The following is a 21,676-nucleotide window of genomic DNA, read 5'->3' as shown; positions in this document are numbered from 1 at the left end:
CCTTTTTATACTTTAATAAAAAGATTTAAATATAAAATCATAATTGTTCGAGGCTTCTGCAGATTAGGACTGAGACCATGGGGTTGGGGCAGGGATGGGGACAAAACCCGTGGGGACGGGGCGGGGATGGAAACAGTGCCTGCAGGGATGGAGACAGAACCTGTGGGGATGGGGTGGGGACGGAGACAGAACCTACAGAGATGGGGCGGGGGGACGGAGACAGAACCTACAGGGATGGGGCGGGAACAAATTTTGTCTCCGTGTCATTCTCTAATATGTACACAGAACTACTCTGTTATGATGAAATCATGTGTAACGATGGATCAGCTACCACAGCTTGGAGTTCACTGACCCAACGGGCTGAAGTGACCGCCATCAAAAATAACTTCTAGGTCAGGTACTTCAGATGACAAGTGTTAAGTGGCTCAAAAAGAGATTTCATCAGCTTGGTGAGGATGACACTGAGATCCCATGACACTGCAGGAGGTTTGACAGGGGTTTTAGTAACTGCAAGCCCTGCACAAAGCGAACTAAGGGGCCCTTTCAGCAAATGGCGGTAAACGGTAGCCCACGGTGTCATTGATGCATGGGATTGCTGCATGCCGAGGCCACCTGCTACTGCTGCTGGTAAAAAGGCCTTAAAAAAAAAGAACCAGTAAATAGCCGTGCAGTAATTAAAAAATTGACACGCAGCCATTTACTGCTGGAGCCCTTATCGCCTCCTATTCAGGAGGTGGCAAGGGCTCCGGTGGTAACCCGGCAGTATTTTCTAGCGACGTAAATGGTGCGCGGGAGATGCAGAACTACTGCTGGGCTCCTGGGCAAGCCAAGCAATAGGGCCGATTCGCAGCATGCCTAGCCAGCAGTAGCCCTACCATTCTTTTTTAAAAGGGCCCCTGAAAGCTGAATAGAGATGGGCTTTTCTTCTACCCGATAAGCTTCAATTGCACTGAGGTGAACTCTTACAGAGTTGGTCTTGAACCCAGTTTCAGAAAGGTCAGAAGGTATTCAAACGATTTTTGTGTGGCTGCAACTTCCAACTAACCTCCTCTGAGATGAATGAGATGACATGCCTCCCTTCTGTATCCCCCCCTTTCTGGGGTGGATACTGTTTCATGGCATTCCTGCCTGAGGTCCTACTCTTAGTGGATGTCATTGCCTCATATTAAAGTTATGAGCTCCCCCCCCCAAAAAAAAAAAAAAATGGTCAGCCAACCATAGTCACAAATCATAATGCAAACATGCTGCTGACCAATGAGTGTGGTCTGCCAACATATCCTGTGCACTCTGTGTCAGACCAGTTTCCAGGGGTCCCTGTCATGTCATCTCATGCATCTCACACCCCATGGGTATAGTCCAGGGTTCACCACACCTTTCTCCACCCCACGCCTCAGGCCAGCCAGCTCCTGCACTATGCAAGCCATGTTGGATGTGCTGTTCTCAAGGACAATCCTTTTACATACAGAGGGTGATGGCAGCAGCAGCAGCCAGAGGAGGAGAAGGAGGTGGCGGCTACAGCACCAGAGGAGGAGGAGGAGGCGGTGCCATCACCAGAGGAGGAGGAGGAGGAAATGGTACTCATTTGTAAATGTATTTATTTAATAATGCAAATGTTGTGTACAATATCAGTTTCCATGTGGCTAATAGGCAACTAGTAAGTCATAACACTTCTGTCCCAGATCAAGGCCTGAGGTTGCAGCTACCCTCCCATGAGTGTGGCTGCAACTTCCAACTAACCTCCTCTGAGATGAATGAGATGACATGCCTCCCTTCTGTATCCCCCCCTTTCTGGGGTGGATACTGTTTCATGGCATTCCTGCCTGAGGTCCTACTCTTAGTGGATGTCATTGCCTCATATTAAAGTTATGAGCTCCCCCCCCCCAAAAAAAAAAAAAAATGGTCAGCCAACCATAGTCACAAATCATAATGCAAACATGCTGCTGACCAATGAGTGTGGTCTGCCAACATATCCTGTGCACTCTGTGTCAGACCAGCTTCCACGGTTCCCTGTCATGTCATCTCATGCATCTCAAACCCCATGGGTGTAGCCCAGGGCTCACCACAACTTTTCCCACCCCCGCCTCAGGCCAGCCAGCTCCTGCACTATGCAAGTAACGTTGGATGTGCTGATCTCAAAGACAATCCTTTTACATACACAGGGCGGCAGCAGCAGGAGAAGGAGGAGGAGGAGGCGGCGGCGGCCACAGCACCAGTGGCGCAGCAGGAGGAGGAGGAGGCCAAAGTGGCATAGGAGGAGGAGGCAGAGGTGGACCAATGGGCAGATATGCCTCCTCTGGAGGGGGAGGAGGAGGAGCACCCACCAGCCCCACCAACACCACCAGCTATAGACAACAGTGCCACAGTACTGCAACTCCTGCAGCAACTGGTTGCTGTAGTCAACCAGTTGCTGCAGGAGGTGGCAGCACTGCGGCACTCTGCCGAGGACCGCCAGCAGACTCATAGCCGGCTCATGCTGCTGGTGATAGAACTGCTGTGACGGCAATTGGAGGGACAGGAGAGGGGAGAATGATTTTTGGGGAAAAATATTTCTATATAGTTTGTTTTTGCATATAGTTTAAATACAGTTTGACACTTTGGGCACTGACCAGGGTCTGTGTATGTACTTTGTGCACTACGTATGTGGTATTATCAAATGCTGGGGTTGATGTGAGAGGAGTCACAATCTTGGTTGCATGACAGGTGAACTGTGACAGAGAAACTTTGGTACATATGTGTGATAAGTGTGGCCATACAGAAGGCCACCTGTTCCTTCCAAACTGCATGGCTGTATGGTAAGGGGGGGGAGGGAGGCTGGGTAGGCATTTCTGTTGAGGAACAGAAATGCCCATCCAGCCTCTCCCCCCCCCCCCCTTACCATAGAGCCCCACAGCACAGAGTTGTGTAAATAATAGGTATGTTGTCTAGCACTAGTGATCTGCCAAGTAGAAACTTGCAGATAACCATAGGTAGCACATAGACAATGTTTGCTCTCTGATCACCAGACACCCTTACTCACAACCAAACCGTATTGGTGAGGGTGAAGAAGGAGATACAAACAGCTGGGTCATCTTTTCACATTGAAAATATCAGCAATGGTATATAGTGCTGAGGAGAAAAGGGAAAACAACGGTAAAAGCATTAGATGGATGTTTACTTCACACACAATTGCAATATAATACATCAGGTACAGAAGGGCACAGGCTAGGGGAATTATATAGGCACCAGGCTGTAGCCACCTGCAGGTAATTTAGAATAGGAACTATAACCAGAACCCCTCTCTCTCACCATGACTTAAGGGCTCAAGGCCGTGGTAGGCACACACCTGTGGCCACCTTGAAAGCAGTTTGCAGGATAGAATTTAGAAATGTTGTTGTTCCATAACTATGGAGGATTGTAGGACTGTGTTGAATATTGTGGAAAAGACATTCAGTGCATATACATAGTAACATAGTAAATGACGGCAGATAAAGACCTGTACGGTCCATCCAGTCTGCCCAACAAGATAAACTCATTTTACATGGTATGTGATACTTTATATGTATACCCGAGTTTGATTTATCCTTGCCTTTCTCTCAGGGCACAGACCGTAGAAGTCTGCCCAATACTGTTCTTGTACTAAGCTCTGAAGCTAACATCGAAGCCCCTTAAAATTTACACTCCAGCTCATTCCTATCTATTCAGTCACGATCAGGGCGTAGACCGTAGAAGTCTGCCCAGCTCCCGTTTTGTTTCCAATTACCGGCGTCACCCAATCTCCGCTAAGATTCCACAGAACCATTCCTTCTAAACAGGATTCCTTTGTGTTTATCTCACGCATGTTTGAATTCCATTACCGTTTTCATCTCCACCACCTCTGGAGTCATGAGTAGGGAGGATGATCCGCACCAGAGCATATAGATTCCCCTGACGACGCAACAAACCGCAAAACACAGCTTGTGTTGGGAACACGCATGATGAGAGGAACATATGGACTCTAGGTGTCAAGAGGAAGCTTTTAAAAGGAGCACGAGCACAGCGGCACGCTAATTATCTACTCCGAAGAATTCATCACATCACACTTATGAAAACAGTGACCCAAAATCCTACCTCAAGATAAGTACACTTAAAGTTGTAAACATCAATAAAGTAAGGTGTTTATGAGAAAAAGAAAAAAAAGCAAAGAAGATCATTAAGAAACAATAAGGAGGCAGGGAGGGTCACAGTGCAGTGATGTGGGGATTAACATATTACGTAACTAATCATTCGGAGTGATTGGTAATATGCATAACTGAGCACTGTTTAATTTAATTTGAAGCTAATTTTAAATTTGAAATTAGCTTTAACTAGAAAAATCACATAGTAATAAGACAAGAGCATGTAAAAAAAAAAGAAAAAAAAGTAGTATAAGGGTTTCTAATTGTCATAAGCAATTTTGAGTACATGAAACCGGAAGAAAATAAGATACCCCAGGAATAATCTAACTGATTAAATTTTAACTGCCAGACCTGCGACCATTCTTCTAACATTTGGAGATTCCTTCTCATCGTTTCTACTCCCTCCAGGTTATCCACTCTATTGGCTATTTTCGTGTCATCTGCAAAAAGGCACACCTTTCCTTCCAACCCATCAGCAATATCTCCCACAAATATATTAAACAGAATAGGCCCCAGCACCGACCCCTGAGTAACTCCACTGCTCACCTTCCTTTCCTCCGAGCGGATTCCATTTACCACCACCCTCTGCCACCTGTCGGTCGGGTCAACCAGTTTCTTATCCAGTTCACCACTTTCGGTCCTACGTTCAACCCTTTCAGCTTATTCACGAGTCTTCTGTGGGGGACCGTATCAAAGGCTTTGCTGAAGTCCAAATAGATTACATCTAGCACACGTCCCTCATCCAGTTCTTTGGTCATCCAGTCAAAGAAGTCAATAAGATTCGTTTGGCAGGATTTTCCTTTGGTAAAGCCATGTTGCCTTGGGTCCTATAACACATCGGTTTCTAGAAAGTTAACTATCCTTTCTTTCAGCAGCGACTCCATTTTTTTTCCTACCACCGACGTGAGACTTACCGGTCTGTAGTTTCCCATTTCTTCCCTGTCTCCACTTTTGTGAAGAAGGACCACATCCGCTCGTCTCCAATCTCGTGGAACCTCTCCCGTCTCTAAACATCCATTAAATAAATCTTTAAGAGATCCCGCCAGGACCTCTCTGAGCTCCTTCAGTATCCTGGGACGTATCCCATCCGGCCCCATAGCTTTGTTCACCTTCAGATTATCCAGCTGTTTATAAACTCTTTCTTCCGTAAACAACACAGTATCCACTCCATTCCCAGATGTTCCCTCGGCAGCCAACCGCAGTCCTTCTCCAGGATTTTCCTCCATGACCACCGAAAAGAAATAATTGTTTAGCACGTTCGCTTTATCTTCATCACTCTCAACATAGCCATTCTCATTATCTTTCAGTCTCGCAATTCCATTCCTATCTCTTCTCCTTTCTCCAATATATCTGAAAAAAGTCTTGTCACCTCTCTTTACATCTTTAACCATTTTTTCTTCCGCTCGTGCTTTCGATAGCCATATTTCCCTCTTCGCTTCTTTCAGTTTAATCCGATAATACTCTCAATTCTTTTGTATTTCTTGAACAAAGCCTCTTTTGCTCTTATTTTTTCAGCTACTTGTTTGGAGAACCATATAGGCTTCCTGCTTCTCTTGTTTTTGTTTGCTTTCCTCACAAAAAGATCAGTCGCCATATTTAAAGCAGCCTTTAGCTTGGACCACTGTTTTTCCACTTCTCCTATGCCTTCCCACGCCAACAGCTCCTTCTTCAGGTATTCCCCCATTTTATCAAAATCAGTACGTCTGAAATCCAGTACTTTGAGTTTTGTGCGTCCACACTCCGCCTTCGCCCTTATATCAAACCATATGGTGTGATGATCACTATTACAGAGGTGGGCACCCACCCGGATATCAGAAACACTACCTCCATTAGTGAGCACTAGATCCATTATCGACCCTTCCCTCGTGGGTTCAGTCACCATTTGTCTGAGCAAGGCACTTTGACAGGCATCCACAATCTCCCTACTTCTTTCCGATTGGGGGGGAAGCATATATGCTTCCCCCCACCCCCAGCAACCTTGAGAATGGGTGGGCACTTCATAAAAGGGGACTGGGGTTCACCATATAAAGAAGGATGGAACCTAGCGGGGAGACACATGAGGTGCAAAGTGGGAGAAAAACTACCAGCTGTGGATACCCGTGAACCTGATGAAAATAGAGGTAAGATTTGAATGCAGAAAACATACAGAGAATGGGGAGCTCTTGACCATGAGGGATGTACACATCCATTCTCAGGGCCTCTTCCCCTCCCCCACCCCACAGGCAGCCACAACTGAGTGTGTCCAATAGAGAACAAGACATCTGTACAATGAATTGGGTAGAAACTATCATGGCTCTCAGAGTGCAGTGTATTACAGTCCACTGCTGTCTCTTGCAATCCTCTTGACTAGCTGTCCTGCAAGATACAAGAAGTGTTTGTTTAGCACCTACATAGCAGAAAGGGAAGAGGTGGCTGAGAGGTATGAGCTTACCTTGAACTTGTGGTGCAAGAATCTGTTGGCTCCAAGGGACCAGAGGCTGCCTGCTTCAACAAAGGAGAGAGAGAATGGGGGGCAGTGAGGGAGCATAACACACACAGCAAGCAGCTCCTGGAGGGTAGAGAATGGAGAGTATATGCTAAGCTACCAGCTAACACCCAGTCTGAAACTTTTGGAAAGAAAAGGTACAAAGCTCACACACCAGTTATCTTTCAAGAATTGGCAAAAAAGTCCCCCACCCCTCCAAAAAAAAAAAAAAAACGTGTAAAACGCTTTGAAATACCACCCCATAATCTAAAGAAAAACCTCCAAAGCGCAAGCACAGAGAAAGACGTTTTAAAGAGGCGCCAATAAAGGGAATGCAAGCTTCCAAATGAGAATAGCAGCTGGGGACGTTTATCATTTCACCCATAATCGAAATGAGGACGCCCAAAACACAGAGCAGCTGGGGACGCCAATAGTTCCCCAGCCATAACTGAAATCAGGACGCCCAAATCGCCAGAGCAGCTGGGGATGTTTAGGGATTTTGTCAATAATCGAAATTAGGACACCCGTCTTAGGGACGCCATCGCGTTCTTACATGGGCATCCCTGGGAGAGTATTTAAGCGCCCTTCTCTGTATTTTCGATTCTTTGCATCGCATTGGTAAAATGGCACCAAAGCAACCACCCACCTGCAAGGGTAATTTCAGCGAACCTGAAATTGAACTGCTGGTTCAGGAAATCCAGAGGAGGCACACGCATCTCTTTGCTCTCACGGGCCAGAGGCTGCTACAACGAAGCAGAGAGAATGGGAGGCAGTAAAGGACCGGCTCAACGCGGTCTTCCACTGTGGCAGGGATGTGGGACTGCAAACGGAAGTGGCGCCGGCTGAGGCGTGATGTCAGGAGGAAGGCTGGTGCCAACCCCCCAGCAGATGACACAGCTTACTTGACCCCCATCGAGTGCATCATTCATGGGCTCTTGCCCCAGGAGGGGATCCATGGCACTGGGTCCCTTGACACATCAGCACAGCCTGAGTGCTCAGGTAGGTTCACCATTAGGAAGCTGAGGTATCTGTTGTGCTGCACTACACTCTGTTTTACACAAGTGGGGGACAGTGTGGTGCTCCCCAGTAGGGGAAGGGGTGAGAACACCACATGCAATAGAAATCACTATTCATTACAGACCATGACACAGGGAGTAGCCGTGGGGAGGGTTTCCAGCAATGTGTGTGTACGTTACCACTGTTTCACAGCTTTGGGGGCCTTCCCCACTCCCTCCTCTTTTCCCCATCACCAAACTCTGTATATCTCCTTCCCACATCTCTGTGCTGTAGCCACTGTGTCCTCTGCACTCCTTCCACAGTTCTAAGTCTACCCACCTACCTGTGTGGCTCTCTTCCACATCAGTCTCCGTAGTACACTGTGCTCCTTGTCTCCAGATCTGTACCATGGACAATGACATCTGTGGCTTGCCTGCTAATCCTATTCCTCGCCATCTCTTTGCAGGGTCTTTACATGTGGGGCTATGTATATGAATGCTGAAAAACAAAAGTGGGCTATTTTGACCAACACACTTCCTCCCCTTTTGCTATGCAGGTGATGACAGCCAGTCAGAGGAAGAAGCTGGCCCTAGTGGCCACCAGTCCCAGCACACAGAGCAGCAAACTAGTGGGCTTGCACAAGAAAACACACATGACCATGAGGTGGAACCACAGGATGCAGCAGCAGCGCCGGCTCTCCCTCCACCACCCGCAGCAGAGGCTCTCTCTCCACCACCCGCAGCCTTTGCCGATGGTGGCACTGAAGAAGAAGAAGAAGAAGATGCAGAAGGGGGGGAGGACACCTCCTCAGAAGAGGCCATCCAGCCAGAGGAGGCAGCTACTGCGCCTCGTCACACAATTGTTGGGCCAGAATGTGTACATGGAGGACTACCGGCGCCAGAAATTGGAGCTGCAACCGGAAGCGGTACAGGCCCAACGTGAAGTGGTGCTGGCTGGAGCACAGCATCGAAGGCCTATGCCATGACCTGAACCTAGTACCGACCTGATGCAGCAACAAGTGGCGTCTACTTCCACCACTGAACAGCAACCACCCGCTAAGAAGAGGAGCTTGAGATCCTCAGCCTCCCCAGCCACTGGTCCAACACCCACCACACCAGCTCCCCTTCTGGGTCCTGTGCCCAGGTTGCAGGGCAAGCCACAGAGCACAAGGTGGCCGAAATTTCACAGGGCAGCACACAGAGGGGGAGAGTGGATCAGAGGACTCTCAACAAAGTTCTCCTGCAGCACCAGCTGCAAAGGAACACGGTGGGAGGGGTAGGAGGGGACGGGGCCAGGGGAGGGGGCGGGGAAAGTGATGGGACATGCCGGAGGGGTGGGGAGGTGAGGGTTGGAGGGAGGGGAATATGCACAGAGCGGGTGATGGTGGTGTATAAATACTATGTCATAGAAATAAATGTCAACTTTCTCTCACACAAAACTTGTCTCGATCAGTCTTTGTCTGGCTCTGACCCCCAGCTGGTGTGCACTCTGCTGTGTTCTGTGGGCGGGAGGTGGAGGGGGCTTCTCATCCTGTTCACCTGGGGCCTGCTGCTGTGGTGGCTGTGGCTCTTCTGGGAGGGTCTGTCCTCTGCGCATTGCCAAATTATGTAGCATGCAGCAGGCCAGGAATATCTTTGCCACCTTTTGGGGGCTGTACAGGAGCTCCCCTCCAGAACGGTCCAAACATTGGAACCTGTTCTTAAGTTGTCTGAAGGTGCGCTCAATGATGCCATGGGTGGTCATGTTGTAGTTCTCCTCTGACCCTGTTTGTGGGTGCACTATGGGGGTCATAAGCCAACTCCGCTGTTGGTAGTCACTGTCACCTTTGGGGAGAAGCAGGATGAGAAAGATGAGTGTGTATTGTTTGGAGCGGGTACCTTGTGGAAGTGGTGGTGGTGGGGGGGGGGAATAGTGGCTTGTGGAGTGAGCTGGAGGGAGACAGTGCTGAGGGTTGCCTGTTGTAGGAGGTATAGTTTGGGCAGATCCATGCTGAACTTACCTAGGAGCCATCAGCCGGTGATCTCCCCTCACTCAAACCTGTGGAAGACTCCTGAGTGCCGCAATATATAGGCGTCATGGATGGAACCTGGGTATCGGGCACACACGTCTAGAATCTCCCCCCGGGTGTCACACACAACTTGCATATTGAGTGAGTGGAATGCTTTCCTGTTCCTATAAGTGGCCTCTCATGCCTGGGGGGGGGGGGGGGGGGGGATCTGAGTGCGACATGTGTGCAGTCAATGGCGCCTATGACCGGGGGGAAGCGAGTTACGGCACAGAAGTCAGCCATGTTGTTCTGCAGGGCCTGGGGGGGGGGTGGTGGGGAAGATGATGTACTCAGAGGTGTGGGTAAGGAAGGCATCAAGAAACTGGGTGAGGCAGTTAGAAATGGAAGCCTGGGTGAGACCCGTGTTCACCGATAGGACAGACTGGAAACTCCCAGTGGCCAGAAAAGATCTTTAGGTGCACAGGGATGGGGTTGTTCCTACGGATCCTGGGCTGCAGGAGAGGTTTGAGTTGGTCACAAAGGTGCTGAATGGCAGCCTTATCAAAGCAGTACCTAGTGAGACACTGCAGGCCAGTGAGGTCTAGGAAACAGCTACGGGGCCTGAAGAGTACCTTCTGCGGTGCCTCCCCCTTCCTCCAACATGTAAGCCACCTGTGCATTTAGTACCTCCATTTCCCCACACTACAGGTGCAATGCAGTGCCACCAGTGCTCACCTCTCCCTACCAACTTGGTGAAACACAGCAGCAACAAACAGAAGCTGATACTCACTCTCCCACCACTGAGAAACAATGCGGTCACACACAGTAGAGCCACATTGCAAGTATTCTCTGACCCACTACAAACTCTCCTGCAACACCCTCTAGCCACTCATTCTCCAAGCAGCAAACGAGAGTCTTCACAAACACGCTGCAGCAGTACAAAGGACAAAGAGACAAACAGAGACTACAAACAGGTAAGGGAATGAATTATGAACTTGAGGACAGTGAATGGAGAGGGATAGGGAGAGGGGATGGGGAAGTTAGAGGAAGGAGTAGTGGTGTCTGGGTTTGGGGGCTAGAAGGGGTAGGGAAAGCTGAAAAAGTAAAACACAAACGAGGCAGGTGAGGGTGAAAACTTTCCGACTACGGCACACAGACAAAGGTACTCAACAAACTCTCAGCTTTCTCTCCCAACAATGCTCTCGCCACTCTCCAACTGCACAAAATCGCTAATGGGTCTAAAGAAGACTTCCCCCTTGCCCTGGTTGCTTTTATTTCAGGTCTAACTAAGGACGCCCGTGTTCCCACCAATGCAAAACCAATTTGCTAGCCGTTATATGCTGGGGGCGCCCATCTCATAACGCCGCCCATAACACACCCCCTGTGGGGATGACCATAGATGGGCATCCTCGTGCTGAGGACGCCCTTACGACCCTGTTTCGATTATTGGATTTGGGTGACCTTCTTTCACGGGGACACCCATGTGCCTTTTGTGCCGCTTTTTGGACACCCTTCTCTTTTGAAAATGAGTCTGACAATGTGCAAAAGAAGTCACTACCGTGGGCTGTTTCAAGGCGTGCATGACCAATCAGTAAAACCGAGCACAATTCATCTTCAAACCACCTGACTTCTTTTGTAACTTCATTTTTTAACAATGTTTTTGCAGTCGACATTGTTAGCTGGAAGCATTTAGAGATTTTTTTTTAATGGCCTTTCCACTGCTTAGTAAGAGTATATTATTTTCAAATGCTCAGAAAGCTATTTGGAGGTGCCCATACTTGATGAAAATAGGCAAAACAATTACAAACTGAGCAGTTAGATTATTTGTTCAACCATGGTACTGTCTTAGGCCTTACAAGCCACTTAAACTTTTACGCTGGGGGTTTACTGAGCCGCTAGCGTGGCTTGCTGTGCGCTAGTACCAACACAGTCCATTCATGCTGAATGGGCTGTCAGCAATGCCGCGCAGAAGCCACTAGCGCAGCTTAGTAAAAACAAAAGTTGTAGTAAATGAACTGGAAGGGCAGCTAAACTTTTACACTTGTCATATTCATTTTATTATTATTATTATTATTATCAATCTATTATTGTCTACAAATAAATAATAATTCTGTATTAAAATTTGCTGAAATATTTTACATATAATTTTGTACCATCTACAGCTGTGACAGCTTCTGCTCACAGGAATGTGTTGAAGCATACAATTTGTCTGGATACCTATTTTTTTTGCACACAACTGCGTATTCATACATGTACAATGTATATACACACACTACTTTAAGTACCTTGTTCGTGGTTTTCCACTTGCTTGAGTAAACCAATATATCACATCTGGAACGAGTGCTTATTGCATGAGTGTAGAGGAAATGTTCATCCTTTTGCTTTGAATTAAGAAGGGAAAGTGCTACTTTTGTTGGCAAACCAAGTAGATTAGGATATGGGGGACTAACTGTCCAGGCAGAATATGCTGATGTTTTTTGGTCAGTCTGTAGCATATGCAGTGGTCTCCGTTTTAAAAGGTAACACCATGTAAAACTTGTTGATGTCTTTAGGCTTGGGAACGACAGTCTATGCATATCTCCTGCATTTGCCACAGATAATGTAGGCCCACATTTAACTTGATCTTGTATAGTAATTTGTTTGCTGAGGTTAGCAAACACAGGCGATCTCCATTCTTGATCAGTACTAGAAGCCTTCAGTAGAGAAGTTTGATTATTCAGTGACAGTGGTTCTGGTGATTTTCTTACTGTAGATGCAAAAGATTTCACGTTCTCAGATTCTGATGCCTGTTCTATGCTTTCTGAAATTGCAGGCTTCAAACTTTCAAATGAAAGGATACCACTAATCACCTTACAGTTTTTTCCATATTCTGGGATAATTTCTTGATCTAAGTTTTCAATTGGCTCTGTGGTACAAAGTTGACGCACTAAAACATGCTTCTTTTGCCTATTAGGTTCACTGGCTTTGATATTTTGTAAATGTGCTGCCTGATCCTCACCAGTACATACATCCCCACTTTCATCTTTTACACGCTTTTGATGCTTTTCCATAGCAATATCTAAACTATTGGCTGGGGAAAGCATGCGCTTGCTTGAAGCACTCGCTTCTTGTTGAGGAAGAAGTCCACCAATTGGCACCTTCTGTATGAAATCTAAAAGTTCTGAATTTCTGCTTTCAGTTTCAGGAAACATATTTTCATTAACAATGGCTTTTTCAGAGTTTGGCATTACCATTTCATTTTTGTCTTTTGCTTTTTGTACCTGTATTTTATTGTTAGATTTTGGCACTGGTGCATTATTTACTTTGGAAACAGGTTGACTTACTTGATCCTGGGTTACTAAAATCTGAGGCAAGGTTTCAACACCAGGAAAGCCATGGACAGGTACCACAAAAGGTGATATATGGTGCATTTGACCACTGGTTTTTAACTGAGGCTCTGTATGTAGACCAGAAACATTATGTACTAATTGAGTAGGTATATTTAATGAACAACTATTCTGTTCTGTACTATTTCGGTCTAGAAGAGTTCTGTTTGGTGAAGTAATTGTCAATTCATTTGAAGAACATGACTGACTTTGTTTTGATTTAATTTGAAGTTGATACTTAGGAGCAAAACAATTTTCCTTTTCAGAAACAATAGAGCTTGTACCTTGTTCTTCTCCTTTGGCTAGTGTTTTAACAAATGTCTTTGAGCTGTAATGGGATTGTGGATGCTGACACACGTTTATTAAACCAGAACATGAAGGCTGTTCAACAGAAGATGAATTTGAAGTATGGGTTACTAATTGTGACTCATGTAAAGAGCTGGCATACATAGGAGGATGTTGAGAACTTGGAGGAAGCCCGTCTGAAGATCTACAAGAGGGTTTTAACCTAGGAAATGGCAAACTAGACAGGTCTGATAAATGAGTACTCTTAAATAAACAGGAAGAATTAACCTGAGGGTTGTTTTCTGGTGCTATATTTAAAGATATCTGTCTTACAAAGGGACCCCTTCTTCTTTCTAACAAAGGCACATGTCCAAACATTTCAGTGCAAAGTGAAGGTTTTGGAGTTAGTACTTCAAAGGCTGGCATGCAGTCTGTTGGAGACATACTTCCACAATCTAAAGATTTACTTCTGCAATCTGCAACCTCCATAGAGGGATGCGTACAATTTATTTGTTCTGAGGCAGCACGTCTCATTTCCCTGGGCACACCAAGGGAATTTGAGCGAGTAGGAATCATGAGAAATTCAGATGATTTGATACCACCTACACTGGAAATGCTCTCAGTCTTGGAAATGTCATCTTTGTCAAATAAAGCAGAGATACTAGAGGTACGAGACAAGCTACTTTCCTGGCTTAAACTTCTTGAAATTGTAGAGTCAAAACTAGATTCAGCAGATGAATGTTCAATCTCAGCTAAACGAATCCTTTTCTTCTTTGGTGGAAGTTTTTCTGTTGGCAAGTTTGACAGACTTTCACTGCGTTGAGGCCAATTAAACTTTTCTGATATTTCTTGATCGTTTCCTTGGTTTTCTAGGTCTCTATCTGGTTCTTCCGTAACCAGAATCTCAGGAACTTGGATATTATGCTGACGAACAAGTCTTGATTGGTGAACTGGTCCACTTCTTTCATTAGAAACCACTGTCTGACTTTCCTTTACTTCCAAATGAGATTCTTCAGGTCGTACTGTTTGTCTACACTGAAAAGGACACTGAGAATGCCCTTCTTCTTGAATCTCGCCAGCTGAATTCAAGGACTGAGGTTTAGAAATCTTATGGATGTCTTGAAAAGAAACTGGTGATCTTCTTTCAAAAGATTCTGATTTTTCAAAAGTATTGGGTCTGCTCAATGAATTGGTGTGCTGAATTACTGAAATTTCAGTTCCTTGCCTTTTCATGTCTTTTTCCTGAGCAACTGAATTTGTTTTCTCTAAAACAGGAGACAGTTTCAACTCTATGCTGGGATCTGTGCCTCTTGACACCAACTCAATTTGTGAGCTTTTCAAGGGCATACCACTGGACCGCTGTGGGTTTAGGTTTGAAACACTGTGGTTTGATGAACTTGCAGCACTTCCTGGAACATTTTGGATATGTGCTCCCACCAAATTTTCTGAAGATATATAGTTCTCATTTTGTTGAGGCTCATCATCATCTCCAACACTTTTCATCTTCCTTCTTTTTCTTATTTGTGGAGGTTGTTCCAAGACTCCAGTAGACCCAGCAACTCGATAGTGCAGGACTTGAAGCTGTGTACTGTTGAGTACCACATTATGGTCTGGTTCTCGTGCAGCTGCCTTGCTTTTGGGTCCATGTAGTTCAGAACAGTAAAACTTTTTATGATTTTCAAAATTTTCCAGTTTCCTGTATCTATTTCTACAAGTTTCACATTCAAACATTGTTCCTCGTCCTTGAGGCAATTTTTTCATTTTTTCTGAAGGTGATCCTTGTGCAAAAGACTTGCTCCTAGGCAAAGAAACATCTGTAAATACATTAACACTATGATAGCTTTCATCTGCAGAATGTGCTGATCCAAGACTCTGTCTGTCATTAGATGGAGAGTCTTCTATTGCTGTTTGTCTAACAAGAGTACGAGGGTGTCCAACTTGATGAACAGATGTGGTTGGGGAAGATACAAAAACATCATCATAAAAGGAGCCTATTTTATCATCAAATGACTGGCTTTCTCGAAGTGTGTGAGGAGGTATTGTATTTGTGGGTACAACAGAATGACCTGTGGTAGGCACAGAATTACTTCTGGTTATAGGTAAACAGTCAAGTGAAGGTACAGACAGTAAAAAAACTTGCTTTGATTTATCAATTGGTGTGAATGGGGACTTTGGTATATCAGAGCTTGAGCTTGTTCTTCGTCCTAAGGGTTTTAAATCAAATTGGAAGGAGTCCTTAAATATGTATGATTTTGGAGAGTCTATACTACCTCGTCTTGAAAGGGATATTCTTCGCGGTTTCACACTATCTAATTGCTTGTCATCTACTACAGCTTCATTATCTGATATTAACTTTGAGATACGTTCTTCAAGAGTTTTGGTCCCCAGTGGTGGGCGCATTATGCCAGAAGGAATTAGTGGTTTCTCTGCACAAATTGCATGTACAACAGATGCTATAGCTGTACTTGTTTGGGACACAGAAACTGTATTTTTACCAAAATCTTTTTCACACATGGATAGTACCTTTACAAAGGAAGCTTGTTGACATAATGCCTGCTCTGCACTTTCAGAACGAGAAAAGTAACCAGAGTCTGTACTTCCCAAACTTCGAGGGCTCAACAGGTATTTTCCTTGCTGATCCTGGGGACAGTCGGTAGCCTGTTGCCTTTGCAGTTGTGCATGAACCGTTACTACATGATCCCCTTCCTTTTCCTTTAGCTGAGTCATTTCCTCTTTCTGATGGTACTTGAGATCAGCTTCTTTTAATGAGGTCATGGATGTCAAATTTGATTTCTCATTGGACATTTTAAAATCCCCTTCTTTCTGCACAATGTCATGCTCAGAAGCAGAATCTGTCACTTTTGGACTATCATTCTTTAATGATGAAACATTCACAGGGTAAACTACAACTTCTGGTAATGTGGACATTGTCAATTCTGAACAAGTTTCCTTCAAGGAAGAGTCACGTATTGTACTATCTAGATTTCCTGAAGAAATGGGAATTGACTTCTGAAATGCTAATTCAGAATGTGGTATATTCAGATTCTTCATTGATTCTAACTCTAAGAAACTCTGCTCATCTTGCCTTTCTTCACTTGTGTATTCATCATCACTTTCACCACTTTCATCTGCATCACAATGAATACAAAGTGATTTTTCTGATTCGTGATCACCAGAATGTGGTTGTAAAACCAGTCCCAGTTTGATAGCATGTGCATGAGATTTTTTGTGCTTGTATAGATTACTTTTTGTCTTAAACGAAAACCCACATGTCACACAAGGGTATGGTCGTTCTCCAGTATGGGAGCGGATGTGTTTCAGAAGAACACTTGGTTTTGCACAAGCCCTATTGCAATATTCACAAATGTACTTTCCTTGTTTTTTAGGCTTCTGATCTTTCAAAAGAAGATGACACATTTGTTCCCCACCTTGGTTAATGAGCGATGCTACATGTGTTAAACTGAATGTAGGAGCTGGAGGCAACTGTGTGGTACTGGTTGAGCTAATTGATACAGCTGGAGATATATTTGCTGTAAGTTGGTTTTGCGGAAGAACCTGAGTTAAATTAGAGGATGCAGTATTAACAATGGAAGAGGTCACACATATGTTATATATTTGCTGAATTTTGCTGGTATTTGGATAATGTTGATGTACTCCAGATCTAATACTAGGACTTAAAGCAAGTTGCTGGTTGTTATGTTGAGTGTGAGGAACAGATTGTTCTTGGTGGCTATATGAATAACATGCCGAGTGACTGTGAGCTTGTTCACCCCTTGCCAGCGTTGATACCTGTACATTATGTGCAGTACAAGGGTAGTATTGAGGTCCAACAGTAAATTCTGGCTGGGAGAAAGAGGTATTATTTTGGATACTTTTTGTACTAGATGTGAAGTTGTAAGATGATCTTAGAGTTTCGTTTGGTCTCTGTTTTTCTACTTCTGCCTCACAAGGATGGCATTTTTTTGTCAAAGTGTTTAGCTCTGGTTCCATAACTTTTAATAAGACATCAAATGCTGTACTTGAACACGAGGAAGAATTTTTGTCATCAACAAAGATTCCACTACTGGAAGGCTTGCTTTTATTTGTCAAAGAAGTAGAAATACATTTATCTTCTTGCAAAGTCATTTTGCTACCAGCATCACAGTTTCCACCTTTACAGCATTTCAAGGACTGATGCAACAACAAGTCCCCTTTTGCCTGTACTGGTGGTCCAGATTTGACAGTTCCAACAGTCAATTCAGGCTTACATTCTTTTCCATTTTGTTCAGTATGATGATCACCATTTTGTACAGCCAAATTATTCAGCTTCTTTGAACATTCAAAAGTATTAGGAGGTGAATATAGAGAGGACGATTCCTTTAAGCAATGTCTAAGTTTTGTCCTAGATGGATTTCTCAATGGAGATTTTGGTATTTTTTTCATATAATTTCCAGTAACTATCTTTTTCCGTTTCACACCTTTAACTGTATCTAGTGCTCCTGTATTACCAGCCTTGATGACTTCTGTAAGAAAAAAAAACAAAGAATAAGGAACATTTAGAGATACCACAAAATAAATATTGTACATTCACTCTTTAAATATTTGAAAAATCCACCTAGCCAAAAAAAGATTCTCTTCATCAAGTTGGAAGCAAGTGCCAGTCCAGGGAAATTAAATTATGTTTAAATCATTATGGGGAGAAAACTTCCTGTGTAAGAGAATTGCACAAAGAAAATTTAAAAATCCCATAGCATTTAGGCAAGTAATTTAAATGATAGCCAGGAACTACAGCAGTTTTAGCTCAAGAAAATAAAAGAGTTATTTTCCAATTGGAAAGTTAACCATAAATAAATTCAGTGGAATAAGACATTTCTTTCTGTCAAAGCTGTCATACTTTTAACATCTTGCATTAGATAGGCATGTTTCCATTCATGATTATCTTTGTAAGAGAATTTATCATTCAAATAGCATCAACTACCTATGCCCATTGTCACGTGCTCTATTTCAGAGCATCAAATACTGCACCGCAGTGTAGCATCAGTGAAGCTACAGCTATATACGAACAAAATCAGTTACTTTAGATGACTTTCCATTTTAGAAACAGAAACAAGTCATACTTTAAAGCTGAACTATCTTTGACTTATTTTTCAGAGCGCTAAGGGGCCCTTTTACTATAGGGCATTAAGCTCTTAAAGTGTGGTTAATGTATGCAAACAGAATACCACTGAAACACATTAAAGTATTTTGCAGTATTTTACCTGTTTGCATACACTAACCCACACGTTACTGATTTATATATATATATATATATATATATATATATATATATATATATATATATATATATATATATATATATTTTGGAGGGAGCACGACATAGGAGAAGTGGGCATTCTTGTATTATTCAGTTATGCATTATGATTAGTGCTTGCTAACTGGATAATGCAGAGTTGACGTAGGAGCACCTAGCACCCCTAAAGAGGAGGCGGTAAGTACTCCCATGCTAATTTTTTGCAGGTACTGCATGCTAATGGTAGTAGTAATACAAAAACTGCAAATGAAAAAAAAAAAAGACCCAAAACAGTGCCATGTTAAATCTTGGCTTTGCTTGTAGGTCTCACTTTAAAACACATTTTACCACACCTTAGTAAAAAGGCCCCTATTGCAGTAAAGCCTTTCAATAAATCTAGCCCTTAATGTTTTATTTATTTAGGAGTGCAGTTCCTAATCTGCATTAAGGGAATAACACATGATATCTGCTTCATAAAATGTGTTAAAACACCAGAATTGTGCACAATTTCACCAACATCCATGTTAGTTTAAGTTACTGCAGGCTACATAATAATTTGATGCAAAGCATGCAAAACACCTCAGTATCATGCAAATTGAATAATTCGGCTTGTGATGAATTTCACAAACAGCATTATTCCTGTAAAATAATAAATGCCACCTCAAAGCTGGTTTATGCTTGCCTGCCTGGGAACATCACACACTAACATGCAGTCTGATGCTCCAAGGGGCCATTTTAAAGAGGCCAATACATTTCTAGCATACCACCCCCCTCCCCAAACCCTGCCAGAAGACTCCCTCAGATCCCCAAACACCAGACGTCAATCTGCAGACTCTCTTCCCCCCAATCTCCACCCACTGAAGACTTGAGTGACCATGGTGCTGAAAGTTGGGGAATGGCTCAAATATCGGCAGAGCCCGGCCCTAAAGGGGAGACAAGGAGCACCAAGGAAGGAGAAAAGGAGCCCTGATGGCTGCTGTAGAGGAGCGGGGAGCGGTTCAGCACAGGTCAGTGACAGCATTAAAATATTTGGGCCCTGTTTAAAAAGGCGAAACTAGCATTTTTAGCACACTCTAAAAATTAGTGCGTGCTTACCATGTAGATGCCCATAATAGTCCTGTGGGCATATACACGGTTAGCAGGTGCTAAAAACACTAGAATGTCTCTGTAAACAGGGCCTTAATGTGTTAATACAGTTATTAATGCATTAAGGGCCTTATTCTATAAAGGTTATGCTACTACATTTACGCTCCTAAAATTTATGCTCCTAAATTTATGAGCATAATTTATGCCCCTAAATTACGATCATACTCTGTACTCCTGTTTGTCTGTCCTAATTAGATTGTAAGCTCTGTCGAGCAGGGACTGTCTCTTCATGTTCAAGTGTACAACGCTGCGTACATCTAGCAGCGCTTTAGAAATGATAAGTAGTAGTAGTACTCCAAAATAGATTATGCTCCTAATTTATGAGCATACATTTAAGAGCGTAAATTTTTATGAGCATACATTTTAGGAGCATAACCTTTATAAAATAAGGCCCTAATTGCCCACCCCACCCTATTCCTTACCAAGAAGTAAAAAACATTATCTTGACGGCCTATCAAGAGTGACTGTGGAAGGAGTGCTGAGAGGTTGATCTGGACTCCAGACCTCCAGGAGGTGGGAGGCTAGGATGTCTGCTGCTGGTGCCTGTTGCGATCTTCCCACTGGCTGAGAACCTGGGCAGGCTCATCACATTCTCCTGCCTCACTCTCAAATTGCACGCAGCACGTACATAAAGCATCTTGTAGCTCTGCGATTTTTTTTTTTTAATATTAGCTTTGGACCAGGATCAGGCCAAGCAGGGACACTTGTCTCAGGGAGCAGCAAGCAAAAACATTGCCGTCGCCACTGGTCGTGAATTTTGGAAGAGCTTTTGCAATGCAGTGCTGTGCTAGACTGACGGCAGCATACAGAGCTCAGCCAGCCTCCGTTGAATAGGGTCAGGCCCTAAAATATTGGGGGTGCTGGAGCACCCACAGAGTCGGCGCCTATGCTCAGTACTGCTGCAAGGGATTCAAAATGCCATATGTTGAAATCATTTTGGAAAAAAAAATCTTCTTTGTGTAAGGCTATCATAAATAAATAAATAATCCCACAGGATAAGTGACACTAACACAGTTTTTGCTCAACAAAATAATAAAAGGGTTGTTTTCCACTAGGAAAGAAGCATGAAATTTAATCACATCTGTTAATTTCCTTTCTTTGAGTCCTGCCATACCAGTCTGAACAAGTGGGTTGTGTGTCCCTCTTACCAGCAAATGGAGGTAGAGATGTTGACTCTTCCAGGGACATCACCAATAAATGGGCTGGTACCTCCTGAAATTATCTGGCATGTCCCTGCCGACATGCCGAAGCAGAGTAAGATCCAATATGTCACACTCATGCCCCTTCTAATCACTGCAGCATAGAAATTTAATCCATATGATATGCACATGCACCACTAGATAAAGAAAGCAGGGAATACAATAAATCCCTTGAACCAAGTCTTCCAGGATGCGTCACAGACTGGTATGGCAAAACTCAAGGAAAGGAAATGAACAGATTTATTTTATTTTTGTTACATTTGTACCCCGCACTTTCCCACTCATAGCAGGTTCAATGCGACTTACATATTATATACAGGTACTTATTTGTACCTAGAGCAATGGAGGGTTAAGTGACTTGCCCAGAGTCACAAGGAGCTGCCTGTGCCTGCAGTGGAAATCAAACCCAGTTCCCCAGGACCAAAGTCCACCACGCTAACCACTAGGCCACTCCTCCGCTCCATTCCACTAAATGTCATGTTCTTTATTGTCCCTGCCATACCAGTCTGAACAAGTTAGAGAGGGAAAACAAGGCCCCCTGAATGGACCACTCTACCACAGGTACTCATCTGGTGAGAACATCATGCCTGTAATGCTTCACAAACATATACAATGATGACCAGGTAGCTGCTCTGCAAATATATTCAAGGTGACCTCAACCGAATTTCTGCAAAAATCAAGTGAGCTCTCAAACTTCTTGGCACTTCCTTATTTTGACAAATCTATGCCACTTCAATGGCTGCCTTGGTCCAATGAGCAAGAGAGGATTTTGACACTGCCACCCTTATGCATGCCATGGAACAGCACAAACAAATTATCCAAGAGGTGGAAG

At 44.1% G+C, this 21,676-nt stretch overlaps 1 protein-coding gene across 1 annotated transcript in view; it reads right to left on the bottom strand.

Moving 5' to 3' along the window:
• HIVEP1 (HIVEP zinc finger 1) overlaps positions 1 to 21,676 on the bottom strand; it is a 392,318-nt gene that overhangs the window by 109,116 nt on the left and 261,526 nt on the right. Inside the window, exon 4 of the mRNA XM_030211058.1 lies at positions 11,866 to 17,732. Within this exon, the coding sequence (XP_030066918.1) occupies positions 11,866 to 17,732 (5,867 nt within the window). The remainder of the gene's footprint in view (positions 1 to 11,865; positions 17,733 to 21,676) is intronic.

This window comes from Microcaecilia unicolor, chromosome 1 (genome assembly GCF_901765095.1).
Source record: "Microcaecilia unicolor chromosome 1, aMicUni1.1, whole genome shotgun sequence".
NCBI lineage: Eukaryota > Metazoa > Chordata > Amphibia > Gymnophiona > Siphonopidae > Microcaecilia > Microcaecilia unicolor.
Note: the sequence above shows the minus strand (reverse complement) of the source record. Positions and strands in the feature narration are given on the sequence as shown.